A 23,835-nucleotide genomic window follows, 5' to 3' on the forward strand; every position below is an offset into this window, starting at 1 on the left:
AGTGGCTCCCTCATTTGCAAAGCTGCAGATGTATTTGCTTTCTTGGTATTGCAAGGATCTAAGTACTTCAGATTTATGGCTTACTCTATGTTTGTATACAATCTGACTTAATGAAGCCTAGATCATCATGGAGGTCCTGCTGGGCTACCTGGGGACATGGAGACAGAACCCAAGTCCCCTCTTGAACTCAGAAATAGGATTCTCTTTGACCAGTGTGGAAGCAAAATGATACATAGAAGAGAGAATCACAATCTTTGGCTCCTTTTATTACCATTAAGACACATTACTAGATGGTATTAGAAATACCACCTTTAACATCCACCCTGCTGTCTGAAACCACTTAGAGAGAGGGAAGACGAAAACATCAGAAACACCCCTGCTAAGCAGAAGCCCCACTCTACCACCTGGTTTAACCAACCATTACAAAAGCCAAGGGCAGTTGCATTTTGAGCCACACAAAGTATGCAGCCACAGCAATGCTGTTCTGCATGCTGGACCAGGCAGAGCTAGTTCCACTAATTACATCTTGTGTTTTGACTTCTGCAAACTTTCTGTCACTGTGTCCAGGAGGTTTGTATCATCTTTTTCTTAAGAAATAAAAAAATTAAAAAAGGAGTAAGTGCCATAATTGCGGCAACAAACCCTATGTTTTAAGTGCAAGTCTCACACAACATTCTGGCTAAAAAGCTTTATAAAGCTTTCTGCTGTATAAAGGAAAGAGCTGTCTGGTCACAGTTTTCGTAGGAAGTGAACGGTTCAAAGTTAGAGAGTTCTCATTTTTATTCTCATTTCCCCTTGTTCAGTTCATCTCTGTTCCAAATAATTCACTTTGGGTCTAACAGGCTTTGTGTTCTTTGCAACCTGCCACCTCCCAGTCTAACGAAAATGATATTCACCCCTTCTGAGCTACAACAGCAGGGAAGATGATGCTGTGTGTCATAGAGGTGGAGCAATGCCCTATTTGGTTTTGCAAATATTAAGAAAAAGGCTAAAACTGAAAACATGGCCAAGCAGAAGACTGCAAGCATCCTTCCTTAAAGTAGAGAGGCAGAAGAGCATACATTAAGAGGAGTGGAGACAGGCATGTGAGAAACGGAGGTTTGGCTCCCTTGCAATCAGCATAGAAATCAGCAACTGAGACTCCTGCACAACTATTTGAATCAGTGAATTTGCTCATCACTCCTCAGTCCTTTACCTTTCGACAGCCTGTCACCAGGTAAAGACCACTGAAAGTCTCTGACAAAAAAATCCCTAAACAAAGTGTTTCAAGTCCTGGTCTGAAAGAGCTCCCAGCCTAACAAAGAGGGATTTCACAGGAGGTACGATGTTCTCCAGCCTACAGTACCTGACTCCAGGCAGTACCTACCCCTCTTCCAAAACTAAAATCAGCAAAAATATAGTTTCCCAAGATCTAAAATAAATCTGCAGTTAAGCTCAATTTGAAGTGAAGTCCTTATCTCCAAAAGTCCGTTTTACAGCCTCTCATTCTGACTTCTGCTTTCCCACCTCACTCAACTGCAAATAGGCCAAGCAGCAGAGAGACCCTCTCAAGAGACTGCCCAGGTCAAGGTAAGGAAAAGCCTGAGGAGGCCTCAGAAATAGGCTCCCATTAAGGAATCGGAATATAAATTAGTACCTCACCCACACAGTGCTTTTGCAAGCCTTGTTCCTTAGCACGCTCTGCTTGTAAACAGGTTGCTTTGAATACCTTGGAAGAGGTATGTTGCTACTGTAACAGTCCTTACTTCAACAAGCTCTGTGTGGGAAGGCAGAAGGTAAGTCTTACCCAGCAATCAGATCTCTGAGGGGATAGAAAGCTGTTCTTGTGCCCCTCAGGCCTGCCTGCGCTCCCCGAACCTGGGTGAGCCGCGCTGCCAGGGCTCCTCTTGCGTCAGCCTGGCTGGCAGTGATGCCAGGCCAGGGAAACCTCCCTCTGATTTTAGGGACTAGGAAAGTGTCCTCCAGCTGTGGCTTGGAACTGTGGCTTCAGGGAGGGGTATATCAGGGAGTGCAGGAAGTGGGAGACCCAAGAACACCAGGAATGCTTTCTGTCTTTTAGGTGGGCAGTGCCTGGCTTCAGTGAAAAAAGTGTTGCATGTATCCTACACACAAAGACAGAAGAGTTTGCTTGAAAATCAGAGCAGTAAACCAGCGTGTTACATCCTTTCCCTCCGCTGACCCATACTGAGCTACTTCCACATTAGCAGAGAGAACCAAACCCTGGGGGGAGCTCAGCAGTTGTCAGCAGGCTGTCCAGAAGCAATGATCACAGACAAAAATAACCTTAAAAGATCTTTCCAAATATAATCTCTCGTTATTGGTGCTGTATCAGTTTCATTTCAAGTTGTGCCTGGCAGTGTCTCTCTCTTGTTCCCTTCAAGAGAACACCAACAGGTCCTGAGGCACCAGGGCCTTTCTCTAGAAAGGGAGAATGGGGGAAATGTACTTCAGTGTCATGACAGACAAAAGGATGGAGAATTCTTGCTCTCATATGTTTAACCTTGAAGGCTCCCTAGTTAATCAGTCATAAGCAGGGTGAGCTTACCAGGGGCTGATGAAACTCACAGGACACAGCTGTTTCAAGGCACTGCTGTACATATTGTAAGACCACTCTGCAAGCTCTAAGTTTGGGCATGGTGACATGGGGAAACGATGTGTGGGTCGTGGGTTACTGTTAGTAAAACCTCATCCATGCACCTGGAAGTGCTCAGTCTCACAGGACCAATTTGAGCCAGCTGGAACCAAGCTGTGTATAACAACCTGACTTAAAACTTCACTGGGTGCTTCCGGCATCAAACAAAAACAGAGAAGGGAGAGGGGAATATGAAATGTCTGATTTTCTTCCTTTTTGTGTCTTGGAAATTTTTATCAGCTTTCATACAATGTTGGCAAAATCCTGCTATTTCATAAAGGAAGAGAACAGATTTATCCACTGCAGTGCCTGTAGTATTTGCAAAAAAAGCACGAAACTGTTGTCAGAATGCATCAGCTGACTGTTTGGAGGTGCGAAGTATGTGATAGGTGCAGGACAAGCCTGGTTAGGGACTGAAAAATGGCCATATTTGCTTTTGAGCCATCTAGGGAATTCATGAGACCTGCTAACCAAAATATGCCATTTTAAGGGACTCAGTACTGCCTTCAAGCAACTGAAGACAAATCTCAGTGACTTCAGAGAAAGACAGAGTTAGGCAGCTTGGATAAGAAGGTAAGTTCTTACAATGTGGCCCTTGCAGCTCCAGTTGCAGTAACTACAGACCAAGCAATCTCTTCTGTGGGACAAGGATTAGAACCAAACTGTCCCAGAGAAGTGTGAACAACAGTGCCAGTCCCAGTAAGTGCACTTGCCCTGGAAAATAGCAGGATGTAAACCACACTCAGAGACATTAAATCTATGGTTATTCAACCTGGAGGGAATCATCCCCAACAAATCACAGTGGCTGCAAATCTGACTTACCACAGATGATCACCTTGCAGCTGCAAGTTGTAGGGATCATAAGCACACGGATGCTACTTGTTGAGTTGAACCACAACTTAGACTTGGATTTGATGCTGATATTGCCCTTGTACAGGGTCCCTGTTGGGTGGGGGTTGAGGGTGAAAGCACAGCTCAAGGCACAGTCATTGCCATGACTCATACTGTGGTTCTTCAGTGGGGTGATGAAACGGGAAGCACAGTCCTTCCTGGGATACTCCTTCATCTTGAAGTCAAAACACTGCGAGGACAAAGTCACTATGGGCTGCTTCACGCTGCACTCTCTGTTGCACATGCAAATGTGCAAACACAGAGCCAGCACCAAGACAGGGCCTTCTCCTGCACGAGCACAAATCCAAAGAGCTTGGGTATGACATTTCATGACCTGGGCCTTCTTTTCCACCAGGGAAAACTCGGGGAGGAGGGAGAATGAACAATATGCCACGTTACCCGCATCAGCTGACCAGCGTACCTATCTCACATGTAAACAAATACAAACTGAAAAGCAAGAGAGGAAGGAATCAGAAATCTCATTCTCCCAATAGTCTTCTATGCAACTGTAAGCAAGCAATTAATTTCTTTGTTTCTTGATCTGTAAATAAGGTGTCAGGTTTTTGCTCCATGGGGATATTTCGATGCCTTCTCTCACTAATGCCATTAAACTGTAAAGTGCTTTTGGATATTTGGCTCCCAAGGCACTTTAGAAATGCATGATTAAATTACACCCAATTATAAACCAAAGCAGGTGATCTTGTAAAGAAAGGCTTATTGCTTTGCTGGCATTGCTCTGAGGCATTAATAGTCTACAGAATGCTCTGGGGAATCAAGGGGAACTGCATGTGCAATTTAATTTCCATTGTCCACTGCAAGTCTTCCATTTTCAGCCTGTATTTAAACACATTTCTTGGTCTTTATTATCTCCTTTTTCATTGGCATGGGGTCCCATCAGGTAAATCCACAGGATCCTAAAAGTAGCACTATATGGCAAAATTCTCTTATGAGACCACCTTCTCAGAAAACAGCTGTATCTCCTCATCCTTCAGAGTTTTTCTACCATCTCTCAGGTTTGTGCAAATAAACCTTGTGACTTGCCATTTATAATGAAGAATAGGAAAACAATTCACATCTGCTTGTGTCCTGCTGTCCTGCCTGAAGACAGGGAGGCTGTTATCAAGGGAATGTACTGCAAGGCACAACCAACCTAGCTTTTCCTCCACTTACTACTCTTTTATACTTGCCTACACACACAGAAGTTACTGTAGTTATTTTACATTCTGTAAGATCCAGGCCTAGAGTACTTCCATACAAGAACATGACTGCAGCCACATAACTGGAAGTGCTCTTTCTCAGCTGCACATGTAACTGAAGTAATATACCTATGGTCCAGTTACATCCATCAAGGAAGGCTGATTGTTAAATACAAATATGCAGTGTGACACTTGATTACTCAGTGTATTATTCTGTTGTTTTAATGTATTGCCCATTACTCTTAATGGGATTAGAACGCTTGTAGCAGCATGTGGATAGGCTTCTGAAGAAATATATGCATATTCTGCTAATATATATTAATACAGAGTTTGTTTTATATTACTATATTGTTTATTACAACAGGCACAGGCCAAGCAAAAAAAAGAATGTCTTGTATCTCACTATTTAGAGTAACTGCATTCTGCTTTGCCCCAGACTGGGCAGAAGGATCACTTACCATTTTGATTTGATAAGCTGGGGCATGTTCAGTTTTGTTTGGGAGGAACTGCTAATGAGACACCCTTATTACTGATTAGGTCTGAACAGGGAGCAACTGAACAAAGGAGAAGGCGTTTACCTGACAGGATGACTTCTGAGTCTGAACAGGGAGCAACTGAACAAAGGAGAAGGCGTTTACCTGACGGGATGACTTCTGAGTGTTCAATTTAATGTGTTTTTTAGGGACAACTTATAGCTCCTGGCCCAGAAAGACTGTCACACAGTCTCCTACATGTGATAGATTTATTTGCTTCTCATTTAGGAAACAAATCCCAGTCAGACTGGAAATATGCTACAAGACAAACTACTTGTAACACCAATCTTTTGTTATGGTAATATCACCCTCTCTGCACATGGATGGCCCCTACTGTCTTGAGTTTAAATTTAAACAGCATCTGTATGAACTGCTATGTAATGCACTACACATATACATAGTAAAAGGAAGCCTGGTGCTGAAGAGATTGTCATCAAAGGGATGGGATAGGACAGAAGGTATTTTTGTATATATTCCCCATGTGAGGACCTGAGATGCCAAATAGGTTAGTGATATACGTGAGGACACAAAGGCAGCCTGAGCCTAGCCCACAGTCTTGCATACAAGAGCACCCATCTTCCTCTGGCACTGTCATGAGTTTTTATCCTTACCTGTGTCTTTGGAGGTGTACCGCTGCTCCTGTGAATCCAGAGGGTCAGTGTCCTCAGTGCCATTGCAGGGAATGACTCAGAAGTATTTCCTCCCTGGGAGCAGACCTGTGACAGTGTACTTATGGCTGTAGACCTTCTCTGAGGCTGTGAACCACATGGCGGTATTGACATCACATTTCAGGATACCATAATCAGTCTGCTAGTAGCCTTCCGCTTCTGAGCTGTGATTTAGGGTCACAGTGTTCAGGACTTCTTCAACCAGCTGCAGATTAGTGTGTGGTCAGGGGAAATCTAAGAATTAATGAGCACATTTTAGTATTGTTTGGGACCCTCCCTCTGCCCTTTTCTGAGGCAAAATTTTTCACTTCAGCTCCTCCCTTCCAAAGTCCTTGTGTGTCTGGGAGTACTTCTTTCCTTGATTTTCCTACCCTGAGGAACCTGAAGACCAATTTGCCATGCGCGTGTAATTCCCTTCTGATCAAAAAATAAGGCTGTTTGTTAGTTTTAAACAGCACTCTCTGAAAAGATGACAAGTACATAATATACTGCAAAGGTCCCTAACACCCAGCAGATCATTATAGTAATAGGAATCTCTCTAAGGAGCAAGCCAGCCTGCCTCCACTTGGCTGTCATAGACCCACTTGCAATGGAAATGATGTCACTAGACTGCTGAGGGGACACTGTGTTAGTGCTGTTACGGGGATTTGCCTGATCAAATAATGGCATGAAAAACAAGGCAGCATTTGGGGATGTCTGGAGCAATAACTGCTTCACCCTTTCCCTCCACATTGGACAGAGTGAGCAAAGCCCCAGCAGTACCTTCCTTATCCCTCAGCTCTGAACCATGCTGTTCCCCTGCGTGGCTCGGCTAACTGGCTCTGAGCTAGCGCAAAGGTGGGACTTGGGAAACAAGTGACAAGAGGTACAAAAATCCTTTCTGACCAGGGAATCTTTTGCCCCTTGAGTGGAACTATAACATTTTGGATCACTCCTGTGGCATTTTTTGGATAAGGGGTGCGTATGATTGGGAGCGTTTCTTTTTTTTCCAAGAAAAAACCCAACCTTCCCGACTCTAGTATTGATGCAGAAATTGTGTGAGATTTCCATCACCAGAGGAATACCTCCTGTCGATACCCAGAAGTGACTGAGATGCTCAAGTTTGCTCTATGCTGTCCCTGCAACTTGCATTTGAATGTTGTAAAGGGTTTCTCTGTAACTGTTTTTGAGGATGATCTGTTTCAGGTCAGAAACAAATCGCTCGGTGCTGTGGATAAGAACTGGGAATGGTTCTTGCCCTCTCTCTTCTTGATATGCCTTCTTTTTGCCACAAATGTGCAGCTATAGCATTCTGCTTCCTGACTTGGGTGGCAACAGAAACAAACCACATCTTTGAGCACAGAAGGGATATCTGTGTCTACAGGAGCAACTTGTACATGATCAGCCTGATTGATAGAAAAATATTTCAAGAACAGCAATCCCAGAAATCTCTTCAAGCTGTAAAGGCAACGGCAGGCTTTGCTCCCAGCAAAGTGCATAGAACTGGCGTGGCTTGGGAGATGCCACATAAACCTTATGTTACAGTTCATTAGTTTGATCATCTTGAAAGCTGAGGGAAAACAGCTGGTGTGATACAGATAAACTTGTACAATAGACTGAAAGATACATTCTTACACTGGGGCTGATTCTGCACGGTACTGTAGAGCCTCAGCTTGTGCAGAAGTCTAGGCTGAAAAAAAAGGAAAGCACAGAAATTGCCCTTAGCTTCTACAGAAATGAGCTCAACATCCATTTTAATAGAAATTGTACCTCAGAAACGACAGTGTTCGGACCTCAAGCGTTGTCTTTACAACCTGATCACTTCCCTAGGTCACTCAAGGTTTAATCAAGAATGATTTCACTTCAGTTAGCATGAACTGTAGTTCCATGCTTGAAAAATTCTGCTTCTTGTGATGAATCAGAGAGCTTCCCCAATGTTTTACGGTTTGCTGAACACTGTTGCTCCAGCTGCAGAAGGCTGGATTGTGCAGCTGACAAACTTGGCGTGTGCAGAATTCCCTCTACCCTAACCACCACAGAGACGCTTATAAAAAGACTAGCCATAAAAATAGTGAGCAGTTCGGCAGGATTTCATGAACCTAAAGCATTGCATGAGTTTCCTCCAATAGTCAACTTCTTTTAAACCAAAGTGACAGCTCATGTGATAAAGGCCAAAGGACGACTATAGCCTCCATAGCCCTGCAACTGTTTTTCACCAGATGTCCAAGAAAACTCTAATTGCAGGATTTCTCCTCTGACAGGGAAAGTTGTATGAATGTATGGTGCTGTCCCAGCACGAACCACCATGTGGCTCTTCAGCCTCACAGTCAGATCAAATCTATGGGGGGGATAAAAGAAAAACAGAGAGAGAAAAATTAAAAATTAAGAGAGTGAGAGATTGCACAGAAAAGTAAAGCCATTCTTCAGTCTTTTGAGTTGTGACTGGAGAAGTGAATGACTGAGACTGGAAACCTCCAAACTGTTTTAGCAGAAGACAATGTATGGGTTGCAATGTTGCCAGCTCCAGAAAAGAAACATTAATGTCTCAGCATTCAACAGCTTAGTGAGGAGCATCTATTCAGGACAATTTCAGGTGAGGAAGGTGGAACAGGAACATTTAAAAATAGTTCACGTAAAATGTGAATAAGAACAAATTAAAAGAAGAGGCAGCTTAATGCCTCATTAGATGATTTTACTGTCCACCTTCTGCCACGAACAATTTTGTATAATGTCTGTTTCTTATAGGACTTCTCATACTCTTCAGTACAGTACTGCAGGTTGCCATTCGACACCAGAGAAGTTTATCTGGAGCCTGCAGTCTCTCTGGGATTTTTTTTGGTTTCTCTATTTGGAGATGTGGTCACAAAGCTGTGCTGTGTAGACTGGTTGTGTAGTTCCAAAGTGGAGACTGAGAAGAGAAACAACCATTTTTTATATTGGTCACCTGGATGTTGTCTTCAAGACTTCCTCAGTCAAGCCTGAATGTCCCTCTGCTCTATAGGAATCAGTACTACATAACATGACTCATGAATCATGCATCTTTCCTTGCTGGCATTACTGCTACTGAGGGCAGCCAGCACCATGCTTTGTTACCTGGGAGTATCCTAGACATAAAAAGTCTGGATTTCCTAATTAATAATTAAGGAATCGTAAGTCCTAAACAATAAAGATTTAAATACTTTGCTACTTCAAACAGTAAGACATCTAGAGATTTCATGGCAGGTCATGATACTTTCATTATCAAAACATAATTAGTGTCTCTGAAGCATGACCTCTGACAATGTTATTTCAGCTTCAGCATGCTGGCACCTGACAGTTCATCCCATTCAAACCGAGTGTCTGAAAGAATTATAATCCTGTCTCAGCACCACCATATTTACAACAAATGGGTGTTTCAAACATGATGGTTTATTTGCTGTAGTACCTACCCTCCTAACCCACATTCATACTACAGTATCCACAACAGGAATCAGAGAATCTTCCAACAGTAACCCCTATAATTACATGTGAGATTTGATGAGAGAGGCCAGATGGTAGAAGAAACAACTGCCATTATACCTGACATACTCATTCAGGGGACAGTTCAGCAAGAAGGGCGGCAGAATGATTTTAATTTGGCTCAAAGACTGCACAGCTTGTGCTGTTCTCCATCTCCTCTCAGCACCTCCGAAAATTCAGCAGAAAGAAGAAGAGCTGTGATGTTAAATGTGCAAGATAAATTTGATAACCCTTTAAAAAATGAGGTATATTTTAAAAACAAAATAAAGTAAGAGCTGGTAGATGGGAGTTCCAGCTGGACAGATACTGCAGGTCTTACCTGAAGGTGGCATTGCTAGAATTCCTTCCCGTAACTCCACTGCTTCTCCCATACCAGCTTCATTCACAGCTCTGGTTCAGAAGTAGTATTTGTCTCTCCTGCAAGCCTCCCACAGTGTAAGTGGTACTAGAAATAGGGATCTTGGTGCATTTTGTCCATTTCTTGGTGTCCTCAGCTCATATCTCTAGTACGTATCCTGACAGCACATCTTTCTGGCCTGGCTCCTGCCAGGCTAAGGAAATGCTGGAGTTGGAAAAATCCACCACCTTCAGCAGTCCTGGAGGCTCTGTGACAGCAGCACAGCTGTGATACGCTACTGTACCTGCAGGCCTATGCTTGCATATATGAATACAGAGCTGCTTCTATTTCAAGATGCCAAACCTGCAAGATTTTAGGGTAAAAGGCACCTTAATAAACAAAACAAATGCAATTCCTAAAAACAATGCAGTTCCTAAAATGGTGCATGCATATAGACTCTATTGTAAAGTTGACCATTTAAGAAAAATCCTCACAACATTTGACATGATACCATCTGAATTCAGCTTGGAAAGGGCACCTTCTACGAACACTGACCACCACTCATTCTCCATGTGTGTTTGGGAGAGATGCCTAGCATTAAAGGTTTGCTTCTGTCTCTTCCTAGCTGACTGGTGAGCTCTGCAGTACCTTTCCTATAATCAGTCTGGTATGGCTTTGAGTGTCTGGTGTCTCTTCTTGTTTAATAAATCCCTCTTACAGTCCTGTGTAAAGTGGACAGGTGCTAGCTGGACTGCCTGGATTAGCGAATTTTTTTACTGGCTTGCAAGATCCTGATAATGTTCTTGAAGTTCATTTGCCAAAGGTTACGGTACCTCTAATGAATAGTCATTTTTGAAAATACAGATCTTGCTTTTTGCTCTTTAGTCCACCATGCAGCAGTGTAGTTAGATCTCCATAATACGTAAGAAGAGCAAAAGATGGGACATTAAAACATACCTGTATGTTTTTAAGCAAATGAATAGAGTTGCATATCCAAATCCACATTCTGCTCTGAAAGTTTCAACTAAAATGCAATAACCTCCCCCTGCCCTCCGGAACCCAAAAAAGTCAACCAGTGCAGCATGCCATGACAAACTTAATGCTAATGGCTTTTATACAGAGCATTCATATGAGCACACAGGGTCATAAGAAATATAGTGCATATGGACAGTACATATTCTCCGAGGCCTAATGTGAAATAATGCAAGTCTTCGAATAGGAGAAGAATCATAGCTTCAGGCTTTAAATTGTTTTTGTGTTGTCTTCTGATTTAAAGGAACCTGAATGCTTTCCCATCTGAGTAACTATTTAACCTCAAGGCTCTTGTCTACTACATAGAATTCTCTCATTTTTTAGCTATACCCGCTTCCACACTTGGCTAGGTTTTTTTCTAAATTATGTGCACCTCCTAAGGCTCACTACCGTATCTATGGCAAGATTCCATCAATAGTTTAAGTTATTTATTGGTGGCCTCTGACAGCCTTCTATTTTTAAAATACTTTGGTTATATGGTCATACAGAGTAAGAATTCTCTATAACTGTCACAAAATAAAATATGCCCATTTCAGCATTTCTGAGGTTACAGTAATCCTCTGGAGTTTGTCTGTGATTTTGATCAGTCCAGAATTAGGCACAGATTCTTTACTACTAAAAATCTGGTATTAAAATAAAAGAACGTAAGCAACTTCCATGAATTCCACAAGAGTTTTCTCTTATTTTAAAAGGGTTGATGGAGGACTGATGAAAGGAGCATAATAACATGTATGAGAAATTATTTTCTTTGTTATACATAAGGGCCTTTGGCAACATATACATGAACATTAAGCACTGAAGGTGCCTTAGAGCACCTTTATCATGTTGATCCCTTCTGTTTGCATATACTCAATTCCCCCCAGGTGGGAATTTCTTACTATGTCCTTATCTTAATAGTTACACATTTTAAGTGAATAATATCACACATTCAGGCACTTACAATATAATTACATTTACGGCCAACAGTATTAAGGCCTTCCTTAATCTTTAGTTAAGCTGTAAACAAATAAGCCAGGCTGGAATTTGCCACAGTCCCTCAGACTTCAGTCATAAATGCATAGATCTGATCATCACATACATGTTTAGGAAAACTAGACATTAAGCAGTGAAAGAAACATACTGATGCGATCCTTTGCAATGAGAGGTTGAGGGCATACTGAGAAGTCCAGGACCTGCACAGTTCACAGCTATCACACAGAACTCATTCTGTATCCTCCAGAAAACCATCCACTTTGGATCTGGTACCTAGAGACGCACATGTTGCAATTACACAACTCTCACCCATAAAAGTGTTCCCAAGTACTCACTACTTTTTTTAATTGCTTTTGGATAGAGATAAAGGAAGAAGAAATTTCAGCTCACAGACTGCTGGAGAGCAATATAAATTTCAGGAGTTCAGGGAGCCCCTTAACTAGGTCTAACCTTCACTTCTCCAGTGGTCTGTTCCACTTTCATATCAGATGGAATTTTGATGCATGTAGTAAGGGGGAAAATGCATAATTTGCTTTCCACTAGATTATGGTCTATAGCCTGGTATAATCATACATGCTGGGGAAAAATATCGTCATTTCTTGCTCCACTGACTTCAGTGGGATTGACCATGAGGTAACGACCTTTCACAACCTAGCCTTCAAGCAAGGTTAAACCTCCATTCAATTTTGAAAAAAAACCACCCCGCAGTAATTGAGTAATTTGCCTTCAAAAGTGTTTCCATTATTTACCATGAGTAATAATGGTGCTTTAAGGAGGATATTTTTGGATAGTGTGATTGATTGTAACTTAATTAATGTGAAAGTCCAACATTTTGAATGAGACAGAGGAAAGAATCCAAGAAAGAACCAAAATATTAACAGAAAAGGAAAAGCAAAAGTCTCGTTAGTCAGATGCTGCTGTTGATAGGAACACTCCCATGTGTTATACAAGCTGTGCTAAGCATGGATCATATGGTTGCTATCTGATGGATACAACAAAATCAGTCACTTGTTTAATTCAGTTCTGATCTAAGTCAGGGAAAAGCAGTCAAATTTAGGTAGGAAGAAATGTAAAACATAGGTGTTTGAAATTAGGCACCCAAATCCGTAGGTGTTACTTTCAGAGGTTCTGCCCTCTCATTGTTGCTGGTGGGTATCAATCCATTTCTATTTGAGGGCTGAAAATCTCGCTTTGAACAGCATGATGTTCAAAGATGCCGTGCTAGATGCCATGATGACATTTTCCTTGATCAATCAATACTCAGCTTTGCTTTCAAAGCTTAACCTAAGTTTCCTTCTGCCTACATAAAACAGATAATAATCTTGTTCTGACCTTGGACTGGCTCCTTAGTGGCTGGAACACAAGGATTGCTGCCTTTCTTCCTTTTTTTTATGATGTAACCTTCCACTGAGGAGCTGCCATCCTGGGCTGGGGGCTGGGAAGTTCCAGGTGACGGTGACATCTTCTTTCTTGACATCTACAACTTGAGGCTGAGACACCTGTCTCGGAGGCTCTACACAGAAGAAAATCAAATTAGCACAGTACAGTCAGAATTCATTGACTCCAAGTTGTGTGTATGTGCTACGTATGCGTGTATGAATATATATGTATGTATGTAGAGCAAGAAACCAAGGAGGGTAACTTGTATGTTAAGGTTTATTAATGGCCACCACCATTTTCTAAAGATTCTTTCTTTGCCGTCTACTTCCCTTTGTCATTTCAACTTTTGAAACATTTCAGTTCTTGCATTTATTCCGAAAATGAGCTCTTTCTGCGATGCATTACAGAGCAGTTCAGCAACGCCTTCTCTAATCCAAGTTCGGACAAAAATGCAAAGTTTTAGGTGAGAACTGATATATTTACTTCAATTTGGTAATTTTCTTTCTGAAATGTTTCAACAGGCCAGACTTGCTGTTTGCACTGTATCTTTTGTGATACACTCTGGCCTTGGGGAAAGGGGATTGTAAATCCCCTTTCATTGGGGATCTCAGTCCATAAAGGAAAAATGGGAACAAGAGGTACCCGAACTATAACTCCCAGAAGATAGTTCGGCAGTGTTTTCTAACCAAGTTAGTTTTTGGCTGACATATTTTCTTTTTTGGCTGCAAAACAAAATGTTTTTAAGCATTCCCTTTTAAATTATCTTCCCTCCTCCCCCACAATATTTTCCAGAGAAAGCCACTTTTCATTTCTGCTGTATTCCACTAAGCTTATGTAACTGACACTAGAACAGTGTGTCAGTCAGTCCTCTCTTGTGGCCAGTCCATGTCGAGGGGTTTCTCAGTCCACAAACACTTGCAGTGAAAGGACCTGGGTATTTGTTTGATCCTGGCTATCAGCCTAAGCACAAAGCAGCTTCTAAGCTCTGTCCTTGGAATTTGTCCCCTGAAGCACAGGCGACAGTGTTCTTTTGGGGACTGGCAAGGAGGAAGAGGACAGACACGATGGGAAGCGGGACTGTGAAACCACATTAAAAACAGTTGGCTAATAGGTTCTCTGGCAAAAATTTCTTCTGTTTCCAGGGGCTTCATGAGGCCTTCAGAGTTGATGGCATGTATTCTGAATTAGTAGGCTTTCCCTTCCTCCACCTTCTCTGTAGCAAATGTGATGTAGTTGCTTTCCACCACACGTACATTGATCCACTATTTTTTCTCCATCCGTCCTCCTCTTGATGACAAAGTGAGTCACCTGCTTTCCTCCATTGCCTTTGGGTGCTTTCCACCCCATTTTACATTTTCCCCATGTGTTACAGGAACTCTGCTTTCCCCTTTGAGGGTTTTAGTTTGTCTGTAGTGTAAGAAGCTGACCAGAGTGACACGCAGGGCTATTATTTAGGGGGTCATATTCTGTCATGGTGCAAATCAGTGTAGATTACAGCAAAACTAAACTGTCTTGAATCACTTGATTTGATAACTCAGAGTCTGCTCTATTGCAAGATTTTTTAAAAGAAAGTATGAATTACAGTGTCTGTAACCCAACATATCTACTGCTGATTGTCCTATCCTGTCCTCTCCTGTCCATAAAATGATTAATTTAGGACCTACTAACAAAGTTGAGGTAAGGATTGCCAAAAACCGAGCCATAGTCATTTTTCAGATGCAGCATAATGGCTCCACTGTTTTCTCTCACACAGATTTTGATTGTGAGTAACACAGTCAATGGCTTTCTCCATCACCACTTTCTTTTCCTTTGTCATCTCAATACCATCTTTGAACCATGTGACTTCAGGCATTGGCTTTGCCTTGAAAGGCACCTTGATGTTTGCTGTATGCTTAGTCTTCACAGTAATGCTGTGTGCAGCAAAAAGCTCGAGGACAGATTCTTCAATAACAGGAGAATCTGGAAAGAACAGAGACATCTGAAAGCTACAGCTGCAAATACAGCTTGACATCTTCCCTGTGTCTGCGAGTTCCCAGAAAAGGCGGTCCAAAGCTGGGCCCTTCATACACTCCTTCAGGTTTTTAATATAAGAATCCTGCATTTTGTGAGTCTCTGGGGACACTCAAAATCTTCAGCATGCTTTGATTCAGTTAATTTAGTTCTGTTTCTTGTACAGGGAGCTGGCTGGCCTCCTTTAGTTGTTCATCTCAGCAGAAAAGGAGGGACCTCTGGGTAACAGCAAGCCCCAAAGCCCCTGACTTCCCTAGGGTCTGGAGATTTGATTCCAGGCAGTTTCTAAGTTTTGCAAGGCACAAGAAGCAGCCCTTTGTGCTATTCTTCCCTGAGGCCACACTGGGGTATCTATGATCATTATAAAGGTAGTAGAATCAAAGCTAGGTACTGCTTGTAAAGAAAATGATCCCTCATTTGTTATAGAGTAATATGGGAAATTGAGAAGGATGTCTTGCACACAAGAAAGAAAAATAACCAGGTTCCTAAACATATTTGCTGTTTTCCCCTTTTGTTTTTGTCAAACAACATATAGGTTTAGAAATTACAATCTGCTAAAAGTCATAAAAAGGCATTAAATTTTTTTTTTTTGAATGCAGGAGAACCAACCCCCCCTATACCAAAGCTTTGCTGTGGATGGGTTTTTACTGCAACACAGGTATGATAAATAATCTGTGCTGCAGCCACAGCAACCTTACAGCCGCGTTTGTCCCGCTCTCCGTGCAGCGGTACCTATCCGCTTTGCCTTGATTCATCGGACAGAAAGAGGCTTATTTCCACGCTGCAGACGAGTCTGAAAGTCCATCTGGCGCCATCTGGCTGCCAAGAGCTGAGTAATACGCATATTTATATTTTTCTATATATAATTTCAGAAAAGGTGTTTTTCTTGTTGCTCATGACAACAGTGTTTGAAGTAAAGGCTCAGGCCAAAATTCTTGATCACTGATTTATAAACACAGAAACCTATTCTTAGCCACTTAAAATCAACCAGTATGACTGTTCAATTTTCTCCCCTCAGGGAACAAAGAAGCAGAAAGAAAAGGGTTTGCTCATGCACATAGATAAGCCTGTAAAATGGTACAGGTGCAGGTAAGGACATCTGGTGAAGCACTGATTCTGCAAGTGTTTGTGTACGCCTGGTAAAGAGCAGTAAGGAGATGGGGTGGCTACCTTCAACAGCAACTGTTGCTCCGCTCTCTGTCCCCCTGTCTCTGAACAACTACCTCCCCTTCACCCTCCTCTCCCATTCTGTCAATGATGAGTTTGTGCATGGCTCCCTGCTTCACTCTCCAGATCCTTTTCATGTCTGTCATCTGTCAAGAAGATTGAGGCAGGAGACAACCCACACTGCAACAAACACTATCTCCAACTCTCTCCCTGAATCCTGTGATCAGAGTTTCCTGCTCTAACGTAACTAAGTGTTCAGAATTTCTACCTCTTACTCTGGTAAAAAGCTCTGTGATCTATGGACAAAATGAATGCAGTGTTATATGGACAGAGTGATCTGTGCATCTGCATAGATGAGCCACATGGCATGTAAAGAAGGGTGTGCATTAGCATGCAAAGGATACATTTACTGATTACTCTGAAAATCAGAGCCTGGGAGAGAGAGAAGGGTAGGTGGTGAGAAGCCAACCTTGTAGGAAAGAATGTGAGTCTACAGGCTGAGAAAATGGGTTACAAAATGTAAAAGTATCTTTATAGGAGACTGGGAAGGAAAATTTTGAAAAAGCCAAGATTCAAAGCCAAAACTTAGTAAGACTGGGACTGTAGTAGACTGGGAAAGATTAGATCCTTTCTTGTCTGATCTGTCCATCTGCTTGGCCTTAGTCAAAAGCCCTTTATCAAAACCAGGCCAAGTCCCACAGTAGCTATTTGGAGAAAACTTCTCATTAGGGTTTTGCAGCCTTTCATGATACTGACAATACCATGGGCATTTTACCTACTTGCCTTCATTAAGCCATATTCCTTCTACCTTCACATCATTCAGGACAACAAAGATTTTATCAGGATACCCAATTAGAGCATGACCATCACATACATGGTCTTCATGGTTGCAGATATCTCTGGAAGAAATCCCGGTGGAAGCACGTGAACAGAAAAACTGTGCAGAATGCTCGTTGACTGAGCACTTCAAACAACAAGGAGGTATTTAATGTCAGGGAGACCTCATAACAAAATGGACAGGCCCTCAGGATGAAAGTGGTTTAGCGAATTGGACATCATGGGAAGAAAGGGGGATGGAGAAAAGCCATTCCTAAGTAGTTTTTGCCCTTCTTTATGGGTGTTCGCTGGAGGGAATGTAGCTGTAAGAACCCCAAAGCTGAAGCAGAACACAGCCTGTTGGCACTGCTCCAGAACCTTAGCTGGTCCAGAAGAGCTGTCAAAACAGCCAAGCACTTCCTCTACTGCCTACATAACATTTGTATCTGAACATGAACTCTGCATGGGGAAAGATGAATCTGTAACTAAGGCACTAGCCTGCAATTCCAGTGTGCACAGGAGTTGGAGGTAGCTCAGCCATGGCTTTCCAGGTTACTTGTGCAACAGGAGTGGTTTCTCTGCCTGAGGAGTTGTCGGAGGAGGCCCCTGCCCCATACTGTCTCCTTAGGCCAACCTGGCCATGGCCCACAGAGGGCACTCATACCAGGCCTGGTACCCATCCTCCAGGAGCCAGGTCTTCCCTCCCCACTGCCAGCCACACTCAACCCTGGCCACAGACTCCTTGCCAGGCTGCACATCTGGAAAGCCCAGAGCTGGGGATGCCATTGGGAAACTGCTCACTTCTGGCCTGTTTTGGGAAAACAAAATGAGAAATACATGACAAAAATGCAACTAATGGAGTAACCTCCATCCAAGCCCATACACCAGGACAGGGTTTGTGGGGCATCACCTGACACAGAAAATGCAGGACTATTAGGAAGAGACCAGCCTCACAGAGACATCTGTCAGGGATGGGCACTAGGGCAGATGAATCTTCCATGTGAGAAAATCTGCTTGACCTCACAGGTGAGCTTTTTTTGGCCCCTGAAGTTTCCTTCATACCATCCTAACCAGCCAAATATTCAGTTGTTACTGAACCTGTGAAGGATACACTACAATAATTTTGTCCTCCTTCCATGAAGTTAATTTTAAAATGGTTTTCAAACGCTGCATTTTTCATGGAAGGCACCTGGGCATAGTTCAAAGATGGTCCACTTATAACAGAAGTCATCTCAAATACCAACAGCCACTAAAATCCACACCCTAACTTTGAAATTCTCATCCAGCCTATGCTGACATCATGAAGCTAAGCTTTCCAACTTTTTTACCTGCTCTTAACAGCCTTGTGTCTTTCTCTAAAGATCATAGACTTAAGTTTACAGCATCACTAATGCTACTGCAAAATTAATTCACAAAATAAAAGTGATATTAAATATTTACCAGCCTCATGTTGTGCTGCTGGTCCTCAGAAGACTGCAGTCAAATGTCTCATGGGTGGCTTTAAAGAAGCAGGATAAGAATTCATTAGGACAACCCTGATTAAAATAAAAAACACAGTACACTTTACTAGGCTGGTTTAGGTGATGTGTAAAGACTTAAATGGAAGATTTACCACTTTATGCTTCTCTGACTATATACAGCAAAGGGAAGTCCTTAATTATTATCTGCATGCTACCAAGAGGGGGCACAGACTAATGGCTTATTCCATGTTAAACAATAAATAGACTGCAGAGCAATGTTATCTCACATCAGTTTCCTAGCTCTTAACAGCAAAGCAGTACCGCTCCTCTGCAGAGTTCACTGAAGAACAGTGTAAAGACTACTTTTCCTCCTCCTCTTACTCTCTAGTGTGAAGAGCCGTTCACACTTACCTTCCACAGTTACACTGGCGCTGCTGTACTGCTCATTAGGGTCACTGTCTTGCGTAGCCTATGATCGCTGTGCAAGATCCTGAGTCACTTGGCTCAGCAGCATTAACAATAAGCTCTGCTCTCTTCCCTTCATGCTTCATGATGTACTGAGGAGACCTCTCAATCACTTGTCCATTCTAAATCCCCTTCAGGGTGACATCTTCAGAAGTCAGCACACACTCCAGACAGGCTTTCCTCTTCTTTTTTACTTGGGTGTCCTTGAGATTGCTGACGAACTGAACTGGAACCCCTGGGAAAGGGGTTGGCAAGAAAAAATGGCACATACCAGCGAGCACCTTATAAATAAAAACAAGTGGGTTTGCATTTGCACGATATAACAGGAGAAGCGCAGGAATCTCCTGTGCAGGAGAGATTCCAGGCTTGGGACTTAACTTCCAGTGTGAAAATGAGGTCTTGATGCTCCTCTGCTTGTCTGTCCACAAACTAGCTTTATGAGACTGCAGCTTCCAATTTTTTCAGATCAAGCTCTGGGGCTTTGTGTTTCAGCTTTCTGGATTTTGCAGCTCAAATCCTGCTGTCTTGCATTTGATCCACTCACTGCCCAAAGACGCTTACTTTGCGTTACTTATGATCAATGAAGAGTGGAGTGTTCTGCTCTGCACTATATCTTCAGCCTCAACACTGAGTTCTTTAAAGTCACTGGAGAGAACACCCTTAATTTTCATAGTGTGGGCCAATCCATCATCAGATGTGATGACTTCATACTTATTATCCCACTTCAACTCTTTCCCATTGAACTTCTAGGTGAAGTTTTGCACTTTCCGTGGCTGGCAGATTTCAAACACTGCTGTCTGTCACTTTCAGTGGTTTCAGTTCTGTCAGGAGTTAGGGGCTCATCTATTTAAACACCAAAAAGACAAATATTGTTCTGTTATGCTTAGTTCCTGATCTCAGATTTCCCACACTAAATAGCTTGAGTTCAGTGAAGTTATTTTGTTTTCTTTCTTGAGTGGTAGCAGAAAGATCAATTAATTCCTTCAACTTCAGTGGGAATTAAGCTAACTACAGTTCACAATATTCAGTAAAAAATGCGTGTAACCCTACAAAGCTGATTACCAACAGACACACTGCTTTTCTGTTCAGTTCTTCTGTCTTAGCTCTGCTTTCTTTTCCTCTCCTTTACTGCAGGTCATTGTAAAGTAAATGGCTTCAGGCAACTGCAGATGACATCTAAAAGCATACTTAGAACCATTTGGCAAGCTGAAGGAGGTCTGACATCTTCCTGCATTATCTGTCAAGAGTGCTGCAGTGCCTGGCACAGGATCACTATTTGGCTTAAGTAAGGTAATCTACCACACTACTAAGTAGCCTGTGCCCAAGCCCTGCTAACGGCTTTATCAAGAAGTATTATACTTAGAGAATGGTACTTATGGCAAAGATTATCCTTAAGAGGTGGTCCCACTGCAATAAAAGGTAAAGCAGGTGGGCAGCATCACTTTTACTTAGCATTGATTTAAAGCAAAGTTTGCTGTATATAATGTGGTTGGTTTTCTTTCAAACAGCAGGCACATTTGGCTGGTTGTGGGAAGCATATGCAGATGAAAAAAGATCGTTGTCATTATGCCCAGGCGCATCCACTCACTCCCAAGTCCTGTAACACTATTTGAGGAATGTTCACTTCCACTAAAAGGAGAGTGCCAAGGTGCAATTTGTCATTCCCATCTTTTCCACTCAGACTGGTCCAAATTCAGTAGTGACTCACACCCCTGCCACACTGGCGGTCAGTGGAGAATTTGGCTTATTATGGTTAATAACTAGGCTTCAAACTGAAATCTGCTGTCTCATGAAAGGTGTTTTCACATGGGCTCTCTAGTAATTGTGGGTTGGTTTATGACTTGTGCAATGTTACATTTCTGTTTGAGCCTAAAAAGACCAGCGACTCATGAATGTTGCAAAGACGTATAAGAAAAGAAAGTAGGACACAGTTTGGCACATAATTTTGACCCTCAAATTTTTTTCTGCAGATGTTGACATTGTACACAGAAACTCACGTATCCAAGAACTAAGATTACCTATCACTCTCAGCATAACAGAGAGCTGCTTTTCAGCCAGAAGCAGACCGTAAGTACCTAGGTCTTTCCCATTCACATTGGTGATGCACAGCATACATTTCATATCCATATGCATCATATCATTTTTTTTCTCCAGGAATACAGGGAACACAAAGGCTCTTCCCCATAATAAGCACAATGCTGGCACCTTTGAAAACATGTTCTTTTTGTGCAGTGGACACAGAGGGCAAGACACACAGTGCTCAGTGTAAAGTCAGCTGGGGATAGATTATTTCATCCTCCTTAACCCCACTCTACTCGCAGCAAATCTGCCCTGCAAAGACTCTCCATTTTGTCTAACTTAAAAATTTTTGCAAGACTAGTTGTTAGTAACTGGTCTAGTCACTAACAAAGCCAGACCTGTAGAGCTTACCTTTCGTCATAATCAAGGATACTGTCCAGATGGCATCAGTGTGGGTATTGGACACTACACACTTGTAGTTATCTGTATCATCTCAGGAGAAGCATTCAGATTGTGAAGAAAAAACACATAGAGAAAGCAATAAGCAAAAGCTCCATATAAGTTGGGGTGCTGGGAAGCAAATATGGCAAATGTATTAGTGAATTCTTCTTTTCATGTGTGTTTAAATCAGCATTTTTCAATCATTAACAGAATTGACCTGTTGAAAATCCAGAATATCTGAAGGCAGAAATTTTGAGGCCAAATCAAACACTCCCTCCTCCCTAAAAATCCCTCACAGCCTTCCCAAAGTCCCAAAGATAGACAGAAGTCTTCCCACTGACAGCGATGTATTTTGGATCAGGTCCATTCTTGGCCTAAGACAGCAAAATGAAGCCACATTTCTTCTCAGAGACATCCTTTTATTCTGGTGCTCTGGATTGAAAGTGAATGTCACCCCTGAACTGCATAAGCAATGCAGAGACCAGAGGAGGGTGAATGGAAGCTGCTGGACTCTAGAGTACTGTAGGAAAGGGAAAAGAGTTTGACCTGCCCTGGCTGGCAGACTTGTAAACAAAGGAATGCCCGTGAGAAGAGGTGAATTAGAGTGAACCAAGAATTAAGGAGAGAGAAGAGAAAAGGACGGAGCAAGGAAAGTAAGAAAAAGAACAGAAGGACAGAATTTTTGCAGCCAGGGGACTTCACAAATGAAACATGTCTGAACTGGGACAAATCTTGAATATTATGAATTATTAAGATTTAGTGTTGGTTTTGCCTGAATGGCATACAAGAGGCATTAGGGCCTCACTATGCTAAACACAAAGCCAAGTAACAAAAATAATGGTCCTGCCCTGATGCTTTTTTTCTATTGATTGGAGACACTGCCTTATAAACACAAACAAGTATTTTAAGGTAGCAGCATTGCAGTAGGCTGACTGCAAACCGGGACATTTTTATTGCTGCTGAGGAATACTATAGTGCTTAAGTTTTTCTTTTTTACAGTTTTTACTGTGGAAATAATAATAAAAAATAAGCTAATGTAGGAAAAAAAAAGGTGTGTTACCTTAGCACATATTTCTTAAAAATACCGTCAAAAACATTATGGATCCTTCTTCTATTGGTACCCATTCTCTCTTTTCCATGTTGCATTAGGGTTTGGTTTACTTTTAACTTCAGCTCAAAATATTGCTTTGTCTCCTAAAATTCAAGAAGAAACACTGGAATTAATTAATGAATGAATGAGAGAAATGGAACAGGGGCCTGTTACCTACTTTCTCTGTTTGGGTTTATGTTAAATGCACATTTTATTTTCCTGTCTGCTTTATGGAGGAGATTAGATTAACCTTGCTTAACTTACTGTGCTTATCACAACTTTACATCCATCACAGATTCCAGTCTGGGAATGAAATTTGTTCAGTAGCAGTGCTTTGCACGCTGACAGGAATGATTTGTGATTTTTTTGTGATATATAATAAAGACTCATATGATCTTTCTGTCACTTTAGACAGTCACAGATCTATCATATGGGAGAGATTATACATGATGGAAAGACTTATTTACTTTGCATTAAAGGTCACGTTCTTCCAGCCCCAGACAAATCATTCGATCATGAGTTTTGCATAACCAAGAACTGCTGAATTTAAATCAGTAAGGACAGGTTTCCAGCAGCTAAAACAAATAGCAGCTTTCCCTCTGATTATGACTGATCCACAACAAATCTCTAAAAAACGTGAGGATGGGCATAGGCAACTGCAGTTTGCACCTGTTTTTGTCTACCACTCTTCCAGTTGTAGAAGATGACGGACTATATTTACTTGCATGAAGTAGGTGAATATACCTAAGAGGACCTCAAAATGCAGTTAGTTGTTGGCATGTGCTACATAAAGAACTGTCACCAGGAACTGTTGTTACTCACCCTTGGGTGTTGCCAGTGGACAAGGCTTTTCCACAAATTCAGGACTGCTTTCTCCAGCAAGGATCTCAAAGGAGCTTGTCACCATGCTAAAAGACTCCAGTAAGGCAGAAGACTTCCTAGAAACAACTTCTTCTGTTGGGGAAAAAATGTGTTAATCAATCAGAACAGAGAGGTACACTTTGAAGGATTTATTTACTGGGAGTGGGAAAGAGTGGACACAACAAGAAGCCCTGAAACATGAAGTTACACAGAGAATTGCCCCAGTCAGCTAAAACTCTTTGGAGAGGAAGGTTTGTGCAGCAGAAGGAGTGCTAGCTGTCCATAGGAGACTGCTGATCAATTCCTTAGTCCTTTCCAGTCTTTCTGCAGGACTTTGGGCAAGTAATTTGCTTGCTCTGTACCTGTCTTGTCATCTACACAGTAGGAA

General features: G+C 42.1%; 1 protein-coding gene across 1 annotated transcript; it reads right to left on the bottom strand.

The window, feature by feature from the left end:
• Positions 1-440: 440 nt before the first annotated feature.
• IGSF22 (immunoglobulin superfamily member 22) lies at positions 441-23,553 on the bottom strand (the record flags this gene model as incomplete). Its single annotated transcript, XM_054197856.1, is given in 30 exon segments — positions 441-587; positions 1,196-1,206; positions 3,433-3,944; positions 4,694-4,710; positions 5,864-6,156; positions 7,041-7,177; positions 9,564-9,628; positions 9,717-9,808; positions 9,810-10,002; positions 11,887-11,906; positions 11,908-11,970; positions 11,972-12,011; positions 13,071-13,173; positions 13,175-13,251; positions 14,224-14,389; positions 14,391-14,486; positions 14,488-14,525; positions 14,783-14,892; positions 14,894-15,077; positions 16,299-16,344; positions 16,346-16,441; positions 17,071-17,174; positions 18,953-19,040; positions 19,042-19,465; positions 19,598-19,837; positions 19,839-19,868; positions 19,870-19,879; positions 21,055-21,212; positions 22,618-22,690; positions 23,409-23,553. Coding segments are annotated over 30 exon segments (3,699 nt in total), but the record flags the coding sequence as incomplete, so codon positions are not given.
• Between the last annotated feature and the right edge of the window lie 282 nt (positions 23,554-23,835).

This window comes from Rissa tridactyla, chromosome 4, assembly GCF_028500815.1.
Source record: "Rissa tridactyla isolate bRisTri1 chromosome 4, bRisTri1.patW.cur.20221130, whole genome shotgun sequence".
In the NCBI taxonomy this organism is placed as follows: Eukaryota; Metazoa; Chordata; class Aves; order Charadriiformes; family Laridae; genus Rissa; species Rissa tridactyla.